At 47.7% G+C, this 22,332-nt stretch overlaps 2 protein-coding genes across 6 annotated transcripts in view; both read right to left on the bottom strand.

The window, feature by feature from the left end:
- VWC2L (von Willebrand factor C domain containing 2 like) overlaps positions 1 to 13,970 on the bottom strand; it is a 54,012-nt gene extending 40,042 nt beyond the window's left edge. The window contains exons 1-2 of one of the 3 annotated variants that reach the window (XM_026120529.2): positions 13,407 to 13,970; positions 10,877 to 11,343 (exon numbers count right to left, since the gene is read on the bottom strand). In XM_026120529.2, the coding sequence (XP_025976314.1) occupies positions 10,877 to 11,287 (411 nt within the window). In that variant the 5' untranslated portion in view covers positions 11,288 to 11,343; positions 13,407 to 13,970. Of the gene's footprint in view, positions 1 to 10,876; positions 11,344 to 11,996; positions 12,565 to 13,406 lie in introns of those variants that run through there. The other 2 variants (XM_026120136.2, XM_026120214.2) reach the window with 2 other exon arrangements.
- Positions 13,971 to 14,223: 253 nt separating this feature from the next.
- SPAG16 (sperm associated antigen 16) overlaps positions 14,224 to 22,332 on the bottom strand; it is a 416,305-nt gene continuing 408,196 nt past the window's right edge. For all 3 annotated transcript variants that reach the window (XM_064515349.1, XM_026120033.2, XM_064515350.1), the window contains one exon: positions 14,224 to 14,577. In XM_064515349.1, the coding sequence (XP_064371419.1) occupies positions 14,402 to 14,577 (176 nt within the window). In that variant the 3' untranslated portion in view covers positions 14,224 to 14,401. The remainder of the gene's footprint in view (positions 14,578 to 22,332) is intronic.

The following is a 22,332-nucleotide window of genomic DNA, read 5'->3' as shown; positions in this document are numbered from 1 at the left end:
ACTTTTAATGACGCTAAGGACAATGGCAACTCTGATGGAGATGATTTCTGTAGCTACAGTTTCAGGTGGTGAATTTATTGGCAGGAAGCAAGAAAGGGAAGAAAAGTTAAAAAGGACCTGATGAATAAAATCGGAGGCAAAAACGGTTTCCGCATTACAGCTGAGGTGGGAAGCTATAAACCAGGAGAGATGGATAAAAGGAAACCAGGAGAGCATTCGTCGCAGATACTCCTGGAGCTGAAATTAGAATCATTTTCATTGTTATTGAAATTGCCTCTGATCTCAGGCAGATTAGCAGGAGATTGTAGGAAAGTTCAGTGAATTATCTTCAACAGAGGAATTTGGCAGATACCAAACTACAGAGAACAGTCTAGCTAGTGAGAGTCCTGCCTGAAGTGCAAGAGTGGATCAGTCGACAAGGACAGGACATATGTCCTCTGGACCGGTCACTTTGACCCTGCTACGCCCCTCATTATTAGCAGCACATCAGCAACTGCTTGCCAATCCAAGAACTTGCACAAGGCAAGAATTATTCCCTAAACATATTTGTCACTTTTTTGAAAAAGAAGTTTCATCCATCCAACTAGTGAGGACACGGTTGCAATTACACTGCGGAAACCGTAATAACTTGGACTTTCCATAGGGGGGGAGTTGCTCAAATAAGCAATCTGGTGAGTGACTATAGGCAATAAGCACAAGCACAGAACACGTGATCAGTTAGCAAATCATTTCTCAACAGGCAAAAAAGTGCTAAGTCATTAGGTAATTTAATTGCACTGAAAAACTGGAGTGTATACTACTTACCTGGAGAACCAGTAATACTGCAAGAACTTTTGCCGTGCCAGCCAAAAATTTAAGAGTTTGGAACATACTACAAACTGGCCAAAACAAGGTGCTGGATTCTAAGAAGTAGCAGAAGTTGTGGCTGAGAGAAGCACAGAGATCCTGTAGCACTAAGGGCCCTCCGCAACACACAAACACACTAGCACTGTTAATGTAAGACTAAAATGCAATAAGAAGTTTCTTGCTCAGCTGAAAGGACAAGGGAGAGACGAACACATCATGTAAAACCTTTTCAGTAAATGGTGACTCTGCCTTACACTCAATGCAGCCACATCGCAAGGAGGTCAAAGACGACTTGCCTATTTTATTAGCCTGCAGATACAGCAGCTCTCCAACCAAAGCGGGATTTTGGTTGCCCCTAACTGATGCCTGGCTACCCACAGCCGCCAGAGGCTTTCCAGGCAGCTGGAAAGAGCACCGACAAAGCGGTCTGGTGACCAGGCTTTGACTCTGGAGATGGAAAGGCCCAAATATGCTGCAATACCTCCAGGTCACATACACCTCTCCTCCCCAGACCATGCCTGGAGACAACCACACTGCTCTTGCTACTCTTTTGTAAGAAATCCTGGGCAGCTCCTGAGGCCGGGTAGGCCAGATGCGGGCGAGAAGCACAGACGAGGTGCATCACCGCGGGCATCGGATGCTTCAGCAGTGTGAAGCCATTAGCTTTGTATTCTTCCATTTGCTACGTGCCACACAGCCGGACGGGTTTACAAGGCTCCCGCAGCTGCCTCTGTGTCTGGAGAGTCACTCCTCAATTAGCTGATGAGAGAGACGAGCTTGAGCCGAGCCTTGGCCCCTTTTCCTATCTGCGGTCTGGCGGTTGCTTTCTTCCGCCGAGAGCAGCAGTGGAGCTTTCCGTAACGACGTGACTCTGCACTTCTTCTGTAAGAGCGTTCCCTTTGTTTTGCTATATGTCTCATTTCATTCCTGACAATAGCTGTACCTCACGTACCCCGGGGCTGAGGGGACTGCAGGTTTGTATTACTTTGGTGATAATTTTTACGACTCTATTCCAGGAGTTTTGTTAGTTTGGCCGTGCCCGGTGCGCGGGGAACGGGGCTCCTTCCTAAAGGTTTCCGATTTGACAGAGGGGCCTTGCACTGGTGCGGGAGCACAGCTGGACTGCACGACGCGCAGCCCCGTTTGGACACAGAGGAAACATCTGTGCAGCTTTTGCATTCGTTCAGCTCCTGTTTAATACCAATAGCGTAACTGCTCCCAGCTGGCAGCCTTCCAGCCAGCACCGCTATCTGCTCCCTCGCTCTCTCTTCTCGCCATACTAACGAAGGAGCCGCGTTTGGGCGAAAGCCTCCTAGAGAGGCACGGCGCAAGGGCAGAGGCACCGAGAGCCTGTTCAGAAAGGTGATCCCTTCGCCCAGCGCTTTCTCTAGATCTGAATCTCCTGTTTTCTTCTTCATTCATGCCAAAAGATGGGAAAAACAGCAGGATCTGGCTCTATGCATGGGTAAAATACTTAATTTCTATTAGGGAGGTAGATATCACGCCACCATCACTGGGGGGGAGAACTGGATCTCGGTCCCCGCCCTTCTCCTGCAGGTTTCTGTCCAGATCATCGCACTTTCCATAGCCACAAAACAGGCCAAATCTCAGCGGGTGCAAATCAGCGTAACGCCACTGAGGTAGAGCTACATCAGTGAAGGATTTGGCCCTGTGCCTGATCCCACGCACGAGGAGGAAATCGTGTCCCTCTGTTACCTGAGTCTCGAGCTGAGGAGAGGTTAGGAGCTGGCTTCCTTTTCTCCGCTGCACTGCTGACAGCACAGGAGCTTGGGGGAGAGGAGAATCTGTGTTAACATCCACATGCACAAACTCTTCTCTTCTCCTCACCATCTTCAGGCCCTGATCCAAATCCTTGTCTAGCCCAGCAGCAAGCCTTGGTTGTATCAGTGGGTTAAAGCCAGGTCCACCCAAATGTCTCTTGGTTTTGCTGGGTTTTCGGTATCCTTTGCTCCTGAGCACCGAAGAGCACCTCACTTGTCCCAAGCTTTACACCAGCGTAACTTCCAAATGGGGCCAGCTGCGACCCAGGGAGCTGCAGCAGTTGATACCAGCAGACAACCTGCCCTACAGACTAACGTAGCTCTTCACTACCTGGTACTGCGGAGAAGGTCTGATGCAGACAACCCCCTTCTGCCTCTGGGGATGGTGGTAGGAGGGCGTCAAGGGATGCAGTGAGGGATTTAAACAGCCTAGGGCAACATGAAAAAGACTGCTGTGATGCCCACGAGGCTCTGCAACATCCCACGGACTGTACACAACAGGAAGGTGGCCCCCAGGCATGCAGCCAGCACGGAGGTAAGGCAGGCGAGGCCGGTCACCAGGGCCGTCCTCAATGAACAGGCTGGAAACACGTGGGAACCCTGCCACGGTGTCTGGATACCACCTCTCCGCCCTGACACGGGAGAGGAGGGTCACCTGCGATCAGACACCTTCCTTCATTCGGGTCTGGGAGTTCGGGAGGAAGGGGAATCTCTTCTTCCGCCACACATCGCTGGGAAAGGGGCTACAGCGTCGCCGTGATTTTGCATGCGGTTTGACTCCAGCAGCGAATATGACACTGGGAGAGCTCTAAGCAAAAGCTTTCATTCCAGCGGCCGTGGTTTAAACCACGAAGGGAAAAGCCAGCAGGCTCAGGCAGCTCTCCAGCCCTCAGACAACGCTATCACATTTGGTGATGAGCAGAAACGGGGGCAGATGTGATACGAAAAAGGGTTTTTTCATAGAAAAAGGCAGACTGGGGTCTGCTAACACAGTAAGAGCACTGAGTTATCCCAAAGTGAGGAAGGTTTAGCCGCCAAGGATGACCACAGATAACCTGACTGAGAGACTCCCTGCTTTGAGTAGCTGTTTCAAATCCTGATGCTTCTCCGAGCATATTGGTTTTATTGTAATTCCGAAAGAGAAGACTGAGGAAGCCTAATGCTACACGTGCTTTTATCTTGCAACTAGAATGAACGTTGTCATTAGATGACTTACTCAATTATAGTTTTAAAAACAATAACTAGGATAATTTCCTAATTGAGCATTATTTTTAATGAATGTAATTCTGCATAAAGCACATTCCAGGAGCAGCAATTGAACACCTGCATTTCCACTCGCTTTCTTAGGACACAGTTCTTTAAAAACGTCTCGCCCATGATGTAGCGACATTTCTGCGGACTCTACTTTCGTTCACAAGCTGAGGACCTGAGGACTTCACACTCCCCAGCCCTAAAGAAACCTCTTGGGTGACAGAGGTGGACGTCGCTTGGGCAAGCCAAGGGACAAACCTTTCTCTCCCTGGCTTCCCCGAGCATTGCCAGGCCTGGGAAAAGAGCCTCAGATGCTATTTTATCGCTCTTGGAAGGACCTGGTCACGTTGCATGTAATACAGAATCCATTTTTTTAACAGCATGGCTCCAATGGCAATGGAGGGCATAGGCAGTGCCAGAGCCTCTTCTCTGGCTGTGCAGATACATATATTTTTTTCTTGCAGTAACTCTCTGGACAGCCCCCAAATCTGGCAGCAAGCAGAACCAATGGCCTGTTTCCTGGAGCGGGTATCAAAGCACAGCCATAGCTCTGGCGGTACAAATGCTGGGCACACGTTCGTCCCTGTGTCATATTCACTGGAAAAATACCAGTCCCTTGGGCACCCGGACGCAGGCCAAATCCTGCACCGTGCTCCCACAGAAATGACTGCCGGGCTGCGATTAAGACACCCTGGTCACCCGTCGTTCCCGGCTCTGCCACGGTGCCCCTGTGCGACCCTGGGCAAGGGGCTCACGCACGAAGATGCTTGGCAGCTGGCTTTGAGTCCCGATGGCGTCTCGGGTTTGGGGCTCCTCTGTTTCTGCGGTGAGACGGTATTTGTGCACTGCACGGGGCACGACCGAGCTCTTTGGGCCTCGATATATTACTGTGCCACGGCAGAACAACACCGCGAAATCTTCAGAGCCAACCTCGCAGCACAGCCCATGGTCTTTTACACATTATAATAATGCATCTGTGCATAATAATATACATATATGTGTTATAGAATCAGCACCTAAGTGCATAATGTATTTTAAAATAGTTATCATTACGGATCAATACGTGACATACCTATCCATTTTCGTATGTATTTTTTGGGATAAATTATGACAGAAATACAGTAAGTCAGTAATTTCAGATTCCCGTGCACAGACATTGTCACTGTAATTTTGCCAGGAGGGAGATAATAAATCATGCTTTTCCATCTGACTGATGCTCTGTTTCCCCTGTCTGATTTCAATGGCTGCACGCTATCTTGTGAGCTGGCATTGTTCATGCCTCCTTTTATTAAAGCACAGGCACGTTATTGAAATTTCTTTTGTGTTATGATTTTCTAGCCGTACGTGAAATTGCAGAACACACAAGGAGGAAAAAAAAAAACAGCCCCATTATTCTGAGTCATAATAATAATAAAAAAACCCCGCTGCACTCATCTTGGAGAGCAAAATGCTAATATTAAAACTGGGGCCCCATGCTGACCTGGGCTAGTAATCAGTTTCTTGCAATTTATGAGCAAAGAACAGAAAAATAGTAGCGTTTTGGATCACTGGTTAGTATACTACCAAAAGGATTCAATAATGTTTGTTCTTGCAGTTATTAGCTTGCCATGATTTGAGTGCTTTCCAAGAGTCACCAGGAAACCAAGCCCAAACACTCATACCATTAGAGGACAACTCGGTAAAGAATCTTTTTATTCTCCACACTTTGGGTTTTTTTTTTTTTCCCCACTGGCTTAATGAAGCTTCTCAGATTTAAGATGTCATATTTCCGTTCTCTCACGCTGATAAGAAATGCCAAAAACACGCTGCAAAGCTGCAACTGGATAATTCAGTACCCCTGGAAGGGCTGAGCGTGCGAGGGCTGCAGCGATTGCTTTTTAAATCAAGCACGCGGCTAAAGCCCCCTTAGCAGCCGCGCTGCGCAGGCCCATCGCAGCGCGTGCACGCGAAGCGGGTGCAGAGCTCCTCTCAAAACCGATGGGCGTTCGGGGCAGCGAGGGCGCCCGACGGGGCCGCGGGGACCATCAGAGCAGCCCACGGCAACACCCCGGCCACGTGGATGGTCGCCCGCTTCTCCCTCCTCACCTTCCCTTTCAAACCGGGGCTGCGATGACTCCTGGTTTCCCCCAAACAGCGCCGTGCCATTAGTAATGCTACGGGACTGCCGCGAGCGTTTCATCCGTATTCGGTAAGGCTGCGCTCCGAGGCTGCGGTCAGAGCAAGGAGGCAGCTCGCACCGCTTAATTTCTGTTCCTGGCATGGTTCCTGGCTGGGGGTGGGGAGCCGCTTTTGGTCTCGTTGCCTGCTTTTACCCAGTGGCAGAACGGCCACGTTGCATTTCAGGCACCGAGAGATGCTGTGACGACGGCTGAATAAACTCTCGCATGTGCTGAGACCTTTTGAAGAAAGGTCTTATCTACCGCTCTATTTCGCAAAGTTATATTAGGGTAATTGCATTAATAAAACATTTTTAAAGAGCATTAACAAAGGAGAAAGAGACATTGCTATTCCAAAGTAAAAGGTTCCACAACGAACTGAGAATTAGGATATGATAATGCTATGCTTATACAGTCCCTCATTTACTTTGGCTCCTGATTATACCCCAAAGATCCCTGCTGGAGCCGGGATCCTGCTGTGCAAAGTGCAGTATAAGAAGACATAAAGTCAATGAGATCCAGAGGCCTGAGCTGAAGGATTAGAGATGATTTGTGGACAAAACAGAGCAATGAATTTAAAATACAGTAGAAGGAAACATGGGAGAGAAAAATAAAGTACAGCTCCAGGAGTGAAATCCTGGCTCTTTTTCAGTGGAGGTTTTGCCCTAGGCTTTAATGAAGCTCAAATTTCCCCTTTCCCTTTTCTACCGTTCACAGCGTGGGCACCTGCCCAGGGGCAAGAAATCGTTCTCCATCCCTCAGCACCCTGCTTGTGCTTGAAGCAGGCAACGAACCTCTAGACGTCATCTAAGGCCTGACTTTAGGTGTGAGGATGGGTTTGGGCAGGGAGGAGTGAAGGCAGAAGCGATGAAAAGAGTTCTGCTTTTGACTTCAACAGGGAGGGCACCCCACAACGGAAACCCCCTGTCCCATGGGTCCCATGGGTCCCGTGGTCACTGGGCCTCCCTGGCCTGCAGGCAGAAGGGGCTTTTCCTTCCCATACGGTCTGAGAGCAGGAGAACACCTCAAGACGTCAACTTGACAATGTCTCGTGAACCCATCATCCGTGTCCCGGCAACGGCACTTGGCTACACATCCGGATGCGCGCGGAGAAGACTATTCTGGGTACGCCTGCACGCGGCGATGCAAGAACGAGGGGATTCACAGCAGCGATTAGGGACTCTTCAAACTGACAACCTAATCATGTTCAGAAGGCTCCTAACTGTGGCTACAAACGTACCTTGAACCCTGCCGTAAATTACATTTTTCAAATGTGGGGAGGCGTGTTGTTTTCTGTCAGTAAGTCATGTAGCAGAGTAAAAAATAATCAGCACTTAGGAAAACCGTTGTCTCTTTGACATTCGCACGATTTCTCCATAAGCTGCCAATGAACATTCATCAAGCTTGCAGTACACTGTCTCCTTAAGTTTACATAAGCTGCTGTCTGGGAACATTCATTTAAAACACAACCATGTGTATTCATGATAACTGAGACCACTTTCTTATTTGTTATTTGCTTGTTTTCCCCCCTGAGGCAGAAAGGGGAAGGTCAACAACTTCTCCAGAAGATCTCTGCTATCACAGGCAAGCGTGCGGCACTTGCAACTTTGACCTCAGCCTCTACAATGGAAACCAAAACATGGCCGATGAGGGGGCTGGGGGGGAAGGGGTTAGGTGACCCCAAGAGTCACCGCCAGACCACTCCGGAGACAGCAATGGACCTGACACCACAGCACCCCTCGCGCCTTCGCCGCAGCCACCCACCGGGCTGTCACCCTGATGCCGAGCAGCCCCGAGGGAAGGGATTCCCAGAGGATGGCGAGGGGAGAAATGAAGAACGAGGCTGGGAAAGAGAGGCACGGATCCCAGGAAAAGTGACCAGGCCTCCCCTTCCTCCTGCACGCTCCTTCTCAGGAGACGGGTCAAACTCCTGAATGCTGGAGAGCAACCTCTGCATTAACCGCATTTGGGTCGCTTCTTGCGTCACATTAGAGACCTCTCTAATCTTTTCTGCTGCTGGTTTCCCGGACTCCAGGTGAACCTCGGCCTTACCGAAGTCCCAGATAAGATGGCCCAAGGGGACTAGCCCAGCTCCACAAGGGCAGCTGGGCCCCAAAGCCATGAGGACCTCACAGGATCCATAAGGGAGCCGTGGAGATCCTACACGGGCTCACTAAACCATCTGTAAGGGACACAACGATTTGCAGTGGCTACAGAAAAGCTATCACTGGGTTGAGATTTTCATCTGAACTTCAGTTAAGCATTTCATCAGTACGTGCTAATGATTGAGGGGCACAAACATAAACATTTGGACAGCTGTCGAAACTAGATGGCTTGTTGTCCTGCCTATATTTTGTGCTTACAATTGTTATGAGTTGTAGAATTTACAGGCACAAACTCGGGTCACTAGAAGGAAGCTAAATGATCAAGAAAGGGGTTTTTGTAACTACCCTTTTACCCTGAGATACTCACACACACTGTCAGTGCTAAGGAAAAAAAGAAAGATTACATTGCATTTGGATTTTTCATCCCAAATCACTTTGAAGGCATAAGAAGCTAAAAACAAGGCAGGAAAATTATTCCAACTGGAAACCTCTACCAAATTTTGATAAATTAGCCTATCCCAAATGTCTTCTATAACTTGCCTGAACTTTCCTAGGGAAAAAACAATCCTAATAGGTGCAAAGATCAGACAGCTGAAATTTCTAAAGGATGCGTCAGTCCTGCTAATGTTAGCATGGTAGGTATGAATGTGTGTATGCACACACAGACACGCGCACACACACACATACACACACACTTGCAAAAATAGATTTTTAAATGAAAGCTAATTTTAACTGTAACTAAGCAATGACGAGCGCTTCTGCGGATGATGAATTGGAACCTAGATATTAGCAAAAGTAAATCACACAAAATAGTGAATCCATTTCCATTGAAAGCAGTCCATTTTTGAGTCTGAAGGACGTGGGAAAGCCTCTCATCTCAGGCAAAGACAGACTTCACTCTGTGTGGTGTGGACCTGGGGAAGTTTGCAGATCACACAAATGCCACAGGCCTAGAGAAGAGCAGAGCTCCAAATCTATAAAACCTATGAGCTGCTCAGCTTTTCTTCTGTGAAGATAGCAGATAAAATCTCTGTTCTGTTGCAGTAAACAGCAAAATACTCAAGATACTTCAATGAGGTCAAGATTTCCCATTATAATAGCAATTTCGTGAATCTTCAGGTTCTGTCTTTCCTATAGCATTTATAAACTCATAGTTCATGCGTGCTCCTCCAGCTCCTAACATCTGTCTCTCTGTTTTTGTCTTTAATACACCCTTGGACCTGCACAGTAATGTTCCTTTCCCTGAACCTGTTCCATTACTTGGAGGGAAAAAAGAAGGTTTCACCATTTATTCTAGGTAAACACATAAATTTCCAAAAATCAGTTTGCACTCTACTCTATAGAGCATCCAGCTCTCAGTAAAGCACAGGTCCAGGTCAAAAGCTTGACTCCCACATAAGAACTGACCATGCCCCTGAATTCACACAGAGGTGGGATGCATAGCCACCAAGCAGGCAGACCAGGACCATTCTGTCTTCAGGCATCATCATGTGTGCATGATGCTTCAGGCATCAGCATGATGTGATGCTTCATCTGTGAGATGAAGCTGGACTGGGTCTTCTCAGGGCAACAAGAAACTGGTATTTAGGCAGTTCACAAAATCAGCATCTTCACATTCCTCTGCAGAGCAGAGAACGGCTTGGTAAGGATGGCCCTCAAGGAGTTGCTCCTCTAATACTTGTTTTCCTTAGTGTTTAAGACATTAGACTGTCTTGACTATACTGAGTTATTCCAGCTACAGATGGACAGAAAAAGATCCTCATAAACCATACATGACAGAAAAAAAGGAACTAAATATTATTAGCACTGAAAAACCACAGAGAAGACTATCTGGGAAAAAGGAAATTGTGATCTGTGTTACGGAGAACCTGTGGAATGCAAAGACCTATAGGCAATTACTCTCACTGTCAGAAGAGAAAATAAACTGGCAAGTGTATAATGAGATCAGGTGTACAGCCATGAAAAGTTATAGGCTGTCCTTAATTATGGAGGTATGAATCTTGGAGCCACATGACCTGAGTGAATAAACTCGTGTATACCTATTGCTTTCATAGACCCTGTTCTTGATTGTGAAATGCCATTTTCCTCGGCAGAATTGAAAACATGTAATCTAGCTTATTAGACTAAGAGATATAGGTTGTGTTAAGGGTAATGATTTTTGAAAATCTGGTCTTATTTTTCAGATGTATTCCAAAAGGGTTTCTCAATACTTTCATCACAACATTCCTAGTGGGAACTCAACTGTTACAATTAAACCACATCCTTCTCATGTCATGAAATGGTTACCTGCCTGGAAATTCATCTTCTGCCACTCTAGACAGCTTTGATTACCAGAGTTGCACTAGAAGTGTTAAATATAGGTTGCTATCTACTTGTGTTCTTATACAGTTCTGAATGCCAACTCTCAGTACCATGCCATCAATTTCTGTTATCCAAATTTGAAAAGGGGTTCTTGAAAAGCACTCAGTACTGATTTAATGCCATTTTTACAGATGCTGTTGGTAGTTCCACCTGATTCACCCTATGGGCAAACAAGGAGGTTGTCCAGAGCAGCAGAATTGGAGGGCTGACGCACTTCACTGGATGTACGTGAGGGGTGAGGTGGCCAGCACCACAGCTAAAGGAGGTCTTTGGTTTTAGCACTGGTTAACAGAGATGAGCAGACACTGAGAGTCCCCCAAAGGAACACAAGTCATATCACACACTAATATTAAATACTGAAGAAGGGGTTTCATACCTTAAATTCCTCCAAGATTTTGTAATTTTTCCCATGATATTCACAAAAGTTTTTCACTTCTTTGCATTCCGGACAGCATCCGTTGTGTTCCACTTTTGTACACTTTGGGTGGATTTTCGGGCATTCCGGTTGATCGCAAACAGGTCCGTCCTCAGTACAGACACAGGGACAGTTGGAATGTCCCGGGAAAAAACGTTCTCCCAGTTTGTACACAAAGCCACTGTCATCCACGCAGCCCTTCCCTCGGTAGTCATCAAAGATCAGATTGTCATTACTCGAGGTCTGGTCCCCCTCATCGGCAGGGTAGTCTTCATGGTTGATGGCAGCTGGAGTGACCAAACCAGGGATCAGAAACAGCAGTATCCAGGCTTCATGGATATGAAGAGCCATCCCCCTCCTCAACTTCTCCATGGGGTCTCAATGCCACATATAAACAGCTGCTTCCATAGGGAGACCAGTGCAGTGGTCTGCAAAGAAATATTTTTAAGTGAGAACACTCAAAATACGAAGGAGTATTGCCTTAAAAAGACCATTTCAGCCAGCACCCAAGAATAAATCAGTGCTTTCAAAATGTACACATAACAATCACTGTTTCATTCGAAATAACCCTCTTCTCAATTATTTCTAAAGAGAACAAAGCATAGGAAATACATAAATTAGACACACATGGCTGCATACATATGCCCACAAAATATCTCCATACAAAGGGTGCTTCACAGAATCATCTGATTTTTACTATCCTCATTTGTACAGTTGAGTTTTCGGATGCACAAAAAGTTAAATTAGCTGCCCAAAATGGCACGGCGAAGGGGCAGCTCGGAGGGATTTGAACCCAGGTTTAAGCACGGTCCCAACCTCCTGCCCCTCCGTGCTAGGTATGGCACACAGCTCGCTTCATTAAAGCAAGGTGGAAAACCTGAGGTGAAAAATGAGTTAAGCATAGTCTGTAGCTAGATCTGTGTCCAGGACCAAAGACAACGCTGGGCTGGACTTGCTCGGAGTAGCAAAAAATTTTAGATACAGCATTTCTGAAGAGGAAGACGGACTGCTCGGGTGAACACCATCAGCCCAGCCTGCTGGGGCGCTCTGTAATCCCTCCTGAAGCAAGGATGCCATTTACCGTTTCCATTATTCAGCATTTTAGTAATTCCCAGCCAGAAGTTCAGAGACGAGTCCGTTCGGATGCCTGTGTCATGCCTGCAGCCACCGGCCTGAGCCTGCCCGATCAGGCTGGAGCCGTCCTCAAACTTTGGGAGCGACGCAGGATGCCCTCCCGACCCTTGCGGAGCTCCGCTTAAGCGGTCGAGATGAGGACCGATCGGGGAAGGCAGATAAGCCCTGTGCTGCCCCCAGGTTAGCCGAAAATAAAGGCTCGGCGTATAGTGAGCCTTGGGTAGGCTATTGGCTGCACGGGGTGCCACATCACTGTCCCCAACACGCCGTCCTTCTCTCCACACCGTCGAGCCGGCAGTGCGATCCCAGCAGTAAAATGGTTTCTGATCTAGCTTAAGGTACCTGGGCAATGCCTGGCTTCTCTACGAGCCCAAGTACGGACAGGAAACTTTGAAATATCAGCGTTGCATTGATCGAGGATGATGTAGGTAGCTCCTGGCACGGACCGAAAACAGATTGTTTTTATGTGTGTGCCGTTCTCTCTCCTCCTGCTTTCTCATAGTGTGTGTACACACAGAGGCAATACGCAAACATGCATTAACCCTACACAGACAAACCCGTACCCCCCTCCACTCCCCCCTCCCACGCAGGCAGTTTTATGCATTCGGATTTTTGGTGGGCTGCAGATGCTCAGCAATTAATTCTCATTATTTGAAGAAAAAAAAAGCAGCTGCAGCAGGAGAAAGCTTTAATCTCAGGGAGGCAGCTAAGGGATCCTGTTGACAAGGCAGTTTTTTCAAAGCTACAACAGAGGGAGACACCGGATATTACACAAGCTTTATCAAACCCAAAAGATAGCTTCTTAATTGAAGGACTAGCTGTGTTTGCATCGCAGGAACTGCGCGCTGCGTTACTATCAGCAGCATCTATTGTAACACGCTGTTTGAGAAGGGGGGGATTCATGCAGATAGGGCTGCTTCACCTAGCTAGAGCGGGGAGCCTTGCCCACCTCAACGCCACAGGTAGGGAGCAGCACTCCGGGCTGGTGCGCATTTAAGAAAAAAGGCAGGAACAAGTAACTCCTGTCTGAGGCAACGCGAAGCGGTGGGAAGAACTGGCCGAAGTTTGCTGAGGAAGCTCCCAACCCAGGGAAAGTTGTGCGGGGCTCCCCGGCGAGACGGCGGCGCTCGGCACCGCCCGCGCCCAGCCGAGCCGCCCCGGCGGCAGCGCCCGCCGCCGCCCCGCAGCCCCCGGCGCCGCCGCCCTCCAGCACGGCGACAGGCGCCGCTCGGCGCCCGGGCACTTGGCGGCCCAACTTTCCCACCGCGTCTCGGCCGCAGAGGCCGGCGCTGCCGGCAGGTCCCCGGCAACCGCTTCCAGCCGCCTCCCCCGCGCCGAGCGCGCAGTTCGCACTCACCGGATCAGGCCCGCTCGGGAAGCCCGGGGGGGGCGCGGGCCGCCGCGCACCCCGGCGTTAGCGGTCTGCCGGCGGCCGCCGGTCCTGCCCGCCGCATCTCCAGCGCCGGCTCACAGGCGGGTCCCTGCCCCTCCGCCTCCCGCGGCACGCCGGGGGCAAGCGGCGGCCCCGCGGCGGCGCGCCGAGCATCCCGCCCGCACCCCGCGCCGCCGGGGCTGCCTGCGCGCATCCGCCTGCCCGGCTCCGCTTGGGCGTCCTCGGGGCTCTGCGACCGGCAGGGAAAAAAATATATATATATATATGCACGTATATAGGTATATATATCCGCGGCGCTGCGCGGAGGGGTGGCGGGGGGGCTGCCTAGGCGGCGGGCCCCCGGGGGCCGGGCACGCCGCGCACCGCCGGCCGGGGTTAGCAGTGTTGGCGGTGTTTCTTCGCAAAGCGAGCTGCGTGCGGGCAGGCGGCGGAGGGGAGGGCGAGGAATCTCGCGGCGGAGCGCGGGGCTTGCGCGGGCGCGGCGCCGCTGCGGCGGGGGCTGCAGCGCCGCGTCCCGGCGGCCGGGGCGGCTGCGGCAGGGAACCCCCCGCGCTGCTGCACGGTCCCAACTTCACGGCCCCCCCCGCCCCGCCCCGCCCCGCCCCGCGGGCCGCGATGGGGAAGGGGGCGCCGAGCTCCGGGGCCGCTCGCCGGGTTACGGGCGAGACCAGCCGCCTTGCAGTTCGCCGGGGCTGGCGTTAGGCGTCATCGTGAAGCTGCTTCTGCAGCGGCAGCCCAGCGAGAGGCTCTCGGTGGCCAGAAAAGCGCACTGTCAACATCGAGAGGGAGAGAGTGGGGATTTTATTTGGATAAAACGCAGAATTATACTCCTCTCCGGCAATTATGCCCGCTGCAAACGTTAACTGTAAAAGCACTTAACTAAGCCGTCGCTGTGATGTTGTCAAGTCATTTTCCGTAAAGCCTCGAGATTCAGCCTACATTAAACGGCAGGCTGGTCCTCAGGTCCAGAGACGAAGGGTACCGTCGGCACCCCCCGAAAGCAGGTGCTCTGCCTTGTGGTCAAAGATAACGCTGTGCACTTCGTCTTCGTGGCCCGCCAGGCTGGAAAGCTGCCCCGAGAGGAGCTGCGCAACCTTAACAGTGCCGTCGCCGCTCGCCAGAGCCACGGTCCGACCTGAAATGCAGAGCAGAGTTACCCACGCTTGCAGGGGCAAAGCCAGACGGGGAAGTTTTGAGACTGTCACTTTAGAGACACCCACGTTCTGCATGCTGTTGTTTTCTGAGATAAATGATCGGAAAGCTGGATAGATCAATAATAATGAGATTAGATTGCAGTGATGAAGTGAATCTGGAAAGCCAGAGATGCTGCCCATTAAGAGCACAGCTACTCTAATTATGTTTGGATACAATTATTTAGGGCCAGATTCTGACCTGCAGCCCGAGCCCCAGAGATACAGGTGCTCTTCTGACACCCAGGTGTAGGAGAAGCAGGCCGTGGTGTTAATATTGCCCTTCTTCCATAGCACAGCACTGTAAGAAAATAAGATGCAGCTTTTCAACAGCCTGTAAGAGAGGTTGGACATCGAACCAGACCCAGCACCTAGCTCCCTGAGATCCTGCAAAAAAGCCAACCCTAATTAAAATGCTAGGAGAGAACTGCATCAAACAGCAGGAAGATAAACTAAGCAAGGCTCTCACGAGCTCCATGTTTCCATGTATTTATTTACAAACCAAACTGACTCTGTTTTCATGGCTCTAAATGAGGCAGGATGTATTTATAAGTTTATTACCTTTCTGCTTAAATAAAAGCACAGGTAACAGCTGGTAAGAGGTATGTTTGAAGAGCCTTTTATTTATCCAGCCACCAGGTAAAGACTGTTCCTTTTACAAATTAACTACAATAATCATGAGTTTCACGTACAAAAAAAAAAAAAAGAAAAAGAAAGAAAGAAAGAAAGAAAGAATCAATACATTCATTTCCAAGCAGATGTGGTGCTCCCAACAAAGAGATCATTGTATTTCAAGTCATGATCTTGGTCAAACACCTCTTTCCATTAGGAGCGAGTTCAATACACCCTCCACACGATTACAGCTCTTCTTATGTATCAGTATTTTTTCTCTGAAAGCAAAGACATCCCCGGCAGAAGGATAATTAATCCTGACCCTGACAAAGTCAATCTGGCACGGAGGCCATCATTTTTTGGGCACGATTGTGAAAAACAGGAGAGATTTTGCCACTTTTCATCATCTAAGTGACTCACCAAGCAGCCAGTGGGACCATATATCCCAGCAGAAGTTAGTATGGAAGCACGAGTCCCAATTTTAATAACGCACAAGCCCTAAGGCCTCGCATGTGACTACGTGATATATAGTTTATCCAAGAAATGTATTGTCCTTCCATTCCAGCTAATTCGCGACAACGATGCTCACTGCTCTGCTCGTCAAGATCCAGCGGCTTCGTCTGGCATCACGGGAAGTAAACAAACGCCATTTCCCCCCATTTATCAAAGGAAACACATACGCTAAAGCATCTTATAAATGCCTGGAGAATATTTAAGCGTGAGTTATGCCTCGAGCGGCCATGGATATTTGTGCAAGAACGGGAACCGGAGAGTAGAGCTAACCATGATAAATATGCCCTATTTGCAAACCTTTATAACTACCAGGCTTCTCCATCTAGAACAAAGCCTGACACAGCAAAGATCTCCAGGATGGATTAGAGTGTCCAAAGCAGCAGATGTGAATATTTATTATAAAGTCTCTCCCAGCGAGGCTCTGCTGACAGAAGCACTGCCTATGAATTTCGCTTGCAGCCAGGCTCTCCAGGCAGCTGCGGCGAGGACTTCTCCGGGAGCCAAGCAGATGCCAGTTTGCCTGGAGTCCTGACGCCGCAACAGCGGGGCCAATGTCACTTGTGGCTTCTCCAAACCGGGAGCAAACGCATGCGTTAAAAAGACAGAGGGACAGCAAGGAGAAAAGATTTGCCCATTGCAGTTTCACTTAAAGAAAGCAAACGCAGGACCAACCGATACCCGAAACAGCAGCTCAGATGTCTGCTTAACCCCCCCAAGCTGGCAGTGGAGCAGCAGCAGGCCCCAATGGTGCATTTTGACAAGTCTTTGCTAGGTAAATCCTATGCCTGGAGCAAAATTCTTATCCACTTAGTACATGGCAATATTCTGACAGTATCAGGAAATGAGAAAAAAAGCTAGTAAAATAGGTACAACAAAAACCAACGGGCTAGAAGGGGCAATAGTGCACTGCATGTGCCTTGGTCACTAGTCCTCGCTGGGGAAAGGGTCGGGGCGTGCAAGCAGGCGCTGACGGCCGAGGATTCACTTCCGAAGCATTCAGCATTAGCCAAGCTGTGACGTGTTACTACTGTTGACTAAGAAAACAGTAACTTATTTGCTCCGCAGCAGAAGGATGCACAAGCAAACGTGTGAGCGAGCGGGAGCGAACGGGGAGGGCAATGCTCAGGGAGCATCTCATTTCCGCTAGCCTTTATGTCAACAGCCAGCTACCGCTCCTAACCATTTGCTCATTATCATGCAAATTCCCTCCCTCCTTCCTTCCACAAGGAGCTGTTTCTTTTTTGGAAGGAGGGAACAAAATGTGTTTTACTGCTGTTTCAAAATGTTCTCCAATTAGGAAACCAAACAAGAACTATTACAAAATTGTCAGGCAAAGCTCCGTTTTTATGAGGGACACTGCTGGCACACTAACAAAGGTACTTAGATATAACGCTTAGAGGAAGACACAAATTTGGAGATCTATTTCTCCTCATACACCCTAGGCCAAATTGTCAGGTGAGGTAGGTCTATGTAAACTCCACCTGATCTGCATTGCAAAATTGCAATGCAATTGCAATGCAAAACCCTGATTTGCATCGAAGCGAAGGGAGTTTCCTGTTAGAAGATGCAAAATACCAAGACTGAAAGCGAGAGGGAGACCCTCTAGGTCTCCCACCCCGTAGGTCTCACGGGATGGCTGCTCCCCAGCGAGGTGGCAGCTCATACAAAGCCCATTTCCACGACAAAGGGACGCTCCAGCAGCACCCTTTGTACTCAGTACAGCTCAGTTGCTGTTGCCCCTCGCAGGTACTAATTTTTTCAGATGGGCCCCTGTGATGTCCTTAGAATAACAAAAGCTGTGACCATCTGGTCTCTGATTCAGAAAGGATGCAGCGAGTTAGAAAAGGCAGCAAGAGCGTCAACAAGAGCAATCAACGGTACTGACAACCTCTGTGCAAGGAATCGCTAAAGAGAAGATGGCAGCTTCCTCTGGAAAAAAATATTTGTATGCTAAAATGTATTTGTCGTATTTTCTCCATATGCAAACCTGAAGCTTCAGTCAAGCCACAAAATGGCCTGTGCTTCCCTCCCTGGTGACCCAAGCAGAGCAATCCCGAGCTGAGCCCCAAACCAACATGCCGGTCGTGTGGGTGCCACCAGCAGTTTGCACTGGGGGCTAGCTCGCGCCCAGCTAACCTGGGAGCTGAGATGCAGCCAGAGGAGCCGGCAGACGACACGTAGTGTGGGACAGTGTTTCTGCACCGTCACTTTTCTTTTCCGGCTTTATTGAATTTCCTCTGAGTGATCAGTGCACTCCAGCTCCCTTTTTTTCCCAGCATTTCAAATAGCTACTGCTGTGGGTTTCCAATCGCAGTGTCCTACAAGGACAAGCCTTGTTCCTAGTCCCATCCGTGCTCCGTCATCAGACCACCATCTCCAGATCGGCCAAGGCCTTCATTATAAATGCACTCCTGTTGTTTGGACCAGAAATATACTTCTACATTATAAAAACACTGGAAATCATCCATGCCCTTTCAGAAAAACTACTGCTGATACTAAAAACGTATCTCTATGTGTTTTCTTTTGAGACCAGAACTGAACCCTAAAATCACACGTACAGCTCCTCACCTGGGAGAAACCCCACTCTGGAGAACGAGGCAAGTAAAATGATTTATATTGTATGGTGATCTGGCCCTGTAAGTTTTCCAAGTGTACATAAAATTATGGAAAGAAAACAGGCCACAGACATAAAGCGCAAAAAGCCAAAATCTGTTTTTAATATTCCGGCGCAAATAAGAAGTAATTTTACTGGAGTCTCCACATTGAGTGGAACATATGAGCTTAAAATCAAAGTTATTGCATTCAATGAAGCTCAATTACATTACACATCAGCAAGCAACTTATTTTTCCCTGTCTCTAAAGAACCAGGCAAACCTATGCTGCTATGTAAATAATAACAACAACAACAAGGCCAGTTACGTAAATACAATATGAAATCCATCCTGTGATTTGAACCGATCTCCTGATTTGGCTAAATTTCCAAAGTGCTGGTATATTGAAGCAATTGAATTTAATTTGTTTCTGCAGAACAGATTTCCTCGGAACACAAAACTAGACAGCATTATTTTGCTGAGCTGATAAAACCAAATTATGGAGGGTAGAGGGAACAAGACCTGCACTTGTCAGAAGACAGAAATGGACACTTTACAGTCCATGAGACCCCAACAGAAATCGCGGCAATGACGACCACCTTCTTTGTAAAATGAACTGGGAGTGAAGCCTTGCCAAGACAACCTGAGATAGTCCTGTACTGGTTTACGCCTTCAAACAGCTGGAAACGGTGGTGTCTTTGCACTGGGAACGCATGGAGAGTAGACCAGTTTGCTGGTACTGACTCATCAGACAGTACTAACTCGTTTGCTCACATAGAGAACGGAGCGAGAAAAGTGCAAGGCAGAAAATTCCCCTCTCTCCTGCAGCAGCTCCAGCGGCAGGGAACGGAGCAGGACGGGGCGCTGGATTTGGCCAGTCACCTCTAATAAAAGCACAACAGCTTTTTTCAGACTTTACCATAAGTAATTCAGACGGGGTAACTTTCCCAATTTAAAAATACTGGCACTGCCTAACTGTAAGCAAAGCATTCATCTTCAAAGACACCAACCCAGTTATTTCTGGTTTCATTAAAATTATAATCTTGCATGAATTTAAGAATTTCCATTTATCATAACTGCATAGAGACCACTACAAATGGCAGAGATGAAATAATGTATCAAAGAAAAAAAGAAAGAAAAGCTTTGATCAACAGGGAAATGATTTTTATACACATCAGAACCAATTGAAAGAATTCTCTGGGATCAATTTAGATAGACAGAAATGCATCTCAGCATTTATTACCTGCGGAGAGAATATTGATCTCATTCATTGATTTCTCCTACGTGTAGAGAAGCATCTGTTTGGGGGTTTGGTTTTTTTTCCTAAGGAAAGATGCCCCGAAGTAGAAAGTATCATGAAATTACCTAAATTTCATGGACTTACATTAATGGTTCAACCAATGTCATTACTCATAAATGGCAAAGAATAGGCAAAATGTAATTTAGCTTATTTTTGGCACATGATTGTTAGTGAATATAAAATATTGTAAGAGAAGTCCTTCTGAAACCTTTCTCACCGAGGGCTACCAATGCCTGATGTAACACATTGTGCCAAGCGTATTTGCTCTCCTGTTCCCTTTTTTTGAAGGAATCTCTGTCCAAGACAGTATTATAAATCAGACACACACTCTTTCTGGCTACGATTCCCCCTGAATGAAAATTATTCATCATTAATGGAGCTGTAACCATTCACCTCATCATTGCTATCACTCTGTCTAGAGGGTCTCCGAGGAGCAGGACCCCTCTTATGTGACGTGTGGACGGCAAGGAAACCCCATCCCTTCCTTGCATAGTTTGCAGTCCGATTTAGAAAAAAACCAACATCAAATAAATACAGCAAATAGATCAGGGAGGACAAGGCTACACTCACACAATTATAAGCTTCATTAGCCATGCTCACACTGCCTCGCCACAGCGTGCAGTGCTTTATGGGCATCCGGGAGAGGGCTTGGGTCTGAAGCCCCGGCTGTGCACAGCGCCGTACAGAGGAACTCACCCTGGTTAGGTACCGTGCCCTACGCAAGGCGGTTCCGGTACGTCTGAGGTGTGTATGCCGCGCTCTTTGGGGCAATGCACCCCCGAGCCAGGGTAAGTCGCTTCTCAGTCTGGGCAGGTATCTGGAGCATGATACGGCGGTGGCTGTACGACCTCCAGCTTCTGAGCTGGCATCGCCGGCCCAAACGCCTGGGCTGAGCCCCTTGCCCGGGAAATCAGAGCAAATCACTGAGCTGATCTGCAGCAGCTCAGGAGCCAGCCCGCACTTTTTACTCACTACGGAATTAGACAAAACTGGAGTTTTGAGGCACCTTTCTAAGGCGGGGAGTAAAGGCAGATGGGAAGGTTTGCAAACACCCCGGGCAGAGATTCCTCAGGCAAACGTTAGTGTGCTTGCCTAAACAAGAGTAAATAAAATGCTTAACAGATGCTGCAGACTCTGATTGTAGTGGCTGCAGACAGAATTCCTCATTACTGTCACACCATGCAGAATGTTATTTACCAAGCAACTGATTTCACCATACGATAGATGTTGTAGAGTTTTTTTTTGGTTCTATAAACAGCCTTCAACAAATATAGCAATTATTTCTTGTCTTCCAAATGTAAACTATGTTTGGCTTAGGAATGCACTTCTCTGACATTATTTTACGTCCTACACTCTCACATGTGAATAAATCCTCCTAAATATTCTTCTCTTGGAAATAATGGCAACCCAACCCTTTCCCTCCTGACTTTATTTAATTTTTTTTTTTTGAGAAGACATAGAAAAATTATCTCGAGCAGGCTGTAGTTCCCCTGCAGCAATTTGCAAAATATTCTCAATAATGGAGACCAAAAGGCAAGCTGGGAAAGAGAGAAGAGGTCCAACAATCTGCTAATGAAGGTTTTTAATATATTGGTACCAAAATAAAATCCTTTTGTCATACTGTAAAGTAATGGCTTAGTTTGTTTTTTTTTTTTTCTTTCTCAGAGTTATTTAAATAGACATAGATCTGGCAAAGTATATTAGGGAAAATTAGCTCATCTCCGTATGCACTTAAACTCGTGACTCACCTTATGTGTGTGAAGTCATTCAGTTCAGTGTAGTCATGTGCTTAACTGATGGCATGATCAGGGCATCACAAACAGATTCATTATTGCAATAATGAGTTATAGCACAGGGTCTTGTAACGAGCAGATTCACCGTTGTTTGACTTCTAGCAATATACCAAAGGTTAGAGCCTTTTAAAGAGAAAGGGAGCTTGACAGACGGAGTAGGGGCACATGATGCAGATTTCCCAGACCCAACTACTAAAAGAAGGTAACAATAACAGGAAAGTGGGTGCAGACACGTCCCTTAGACAAACTGCCCAACAGAAGTTTAAAAAGGTGGGAGGGGAACACAGAAAAACTACAATTATCCAGGTAGTATGTTAATAGAAAACAAAGTTACTATGTTTAAGGATCTGCCTATCGAGATTTGTCCTGGGTGAAAAGTGAGTGTACGACAGGGTATCGCCATATGCATTTCCCTTAAAACAGAAAGGATCTGGGTGATATTTGGGTAACAGAAAAAGAGCATATTCCTTAGTTTGCACCATGAGGAAAATGTGGGCTAGGTGAAGGGGCACTATTTCTAGAGCTTTAACATGCCTCAGAACTTGCCAAATCCCTCCCCAATCAAAAACTCACCAAAGTTACTCATAGGAAAGAACGTATTTATCCGACAGAGGAAAATCCTTGATATAAAAAACTTAAAGCCTTTTTATAAGGCTTCCAGAGCCAGACCATTAGTGCAAACCTACTTTACATCCGAACTTGAGCTTGTTTATATTAGATTTTATTTTGCCTTTTCAGATATTCAAAATAGTTTCAAAGCAAAGCCAAAAGTATTAAAGCAGAAAATTTTGGAGCTGAATTTTCAAGATGCCAAACGCTTTTTGAATGGGTGATACATGCTTGAATATATTAAGAATATACTAGAAAATAATATTTTAAGAACAAAAGGAC

The sequence above is a fragment of the Dromaius novaehollandiae genome, chromosome 7, assembly GCF_036370855.1.
Source record: "Dromaius novaehollandiae isolate bDroNov1 chromosome 7, bDroNov1.hap1, whole genome shotgun sequence".
Classification (NCBI taxonomy): Eukaryota; Metazoa; Chordata; class Aves; order Casuariiformes; family Dromaiidae; genus Dromaius; species Dromaius novaehollandiae.
Note: the sequence above shows the minus strand (reverse complement) of the source record. Positions and strands in the feature narration are given on the sequence as shown.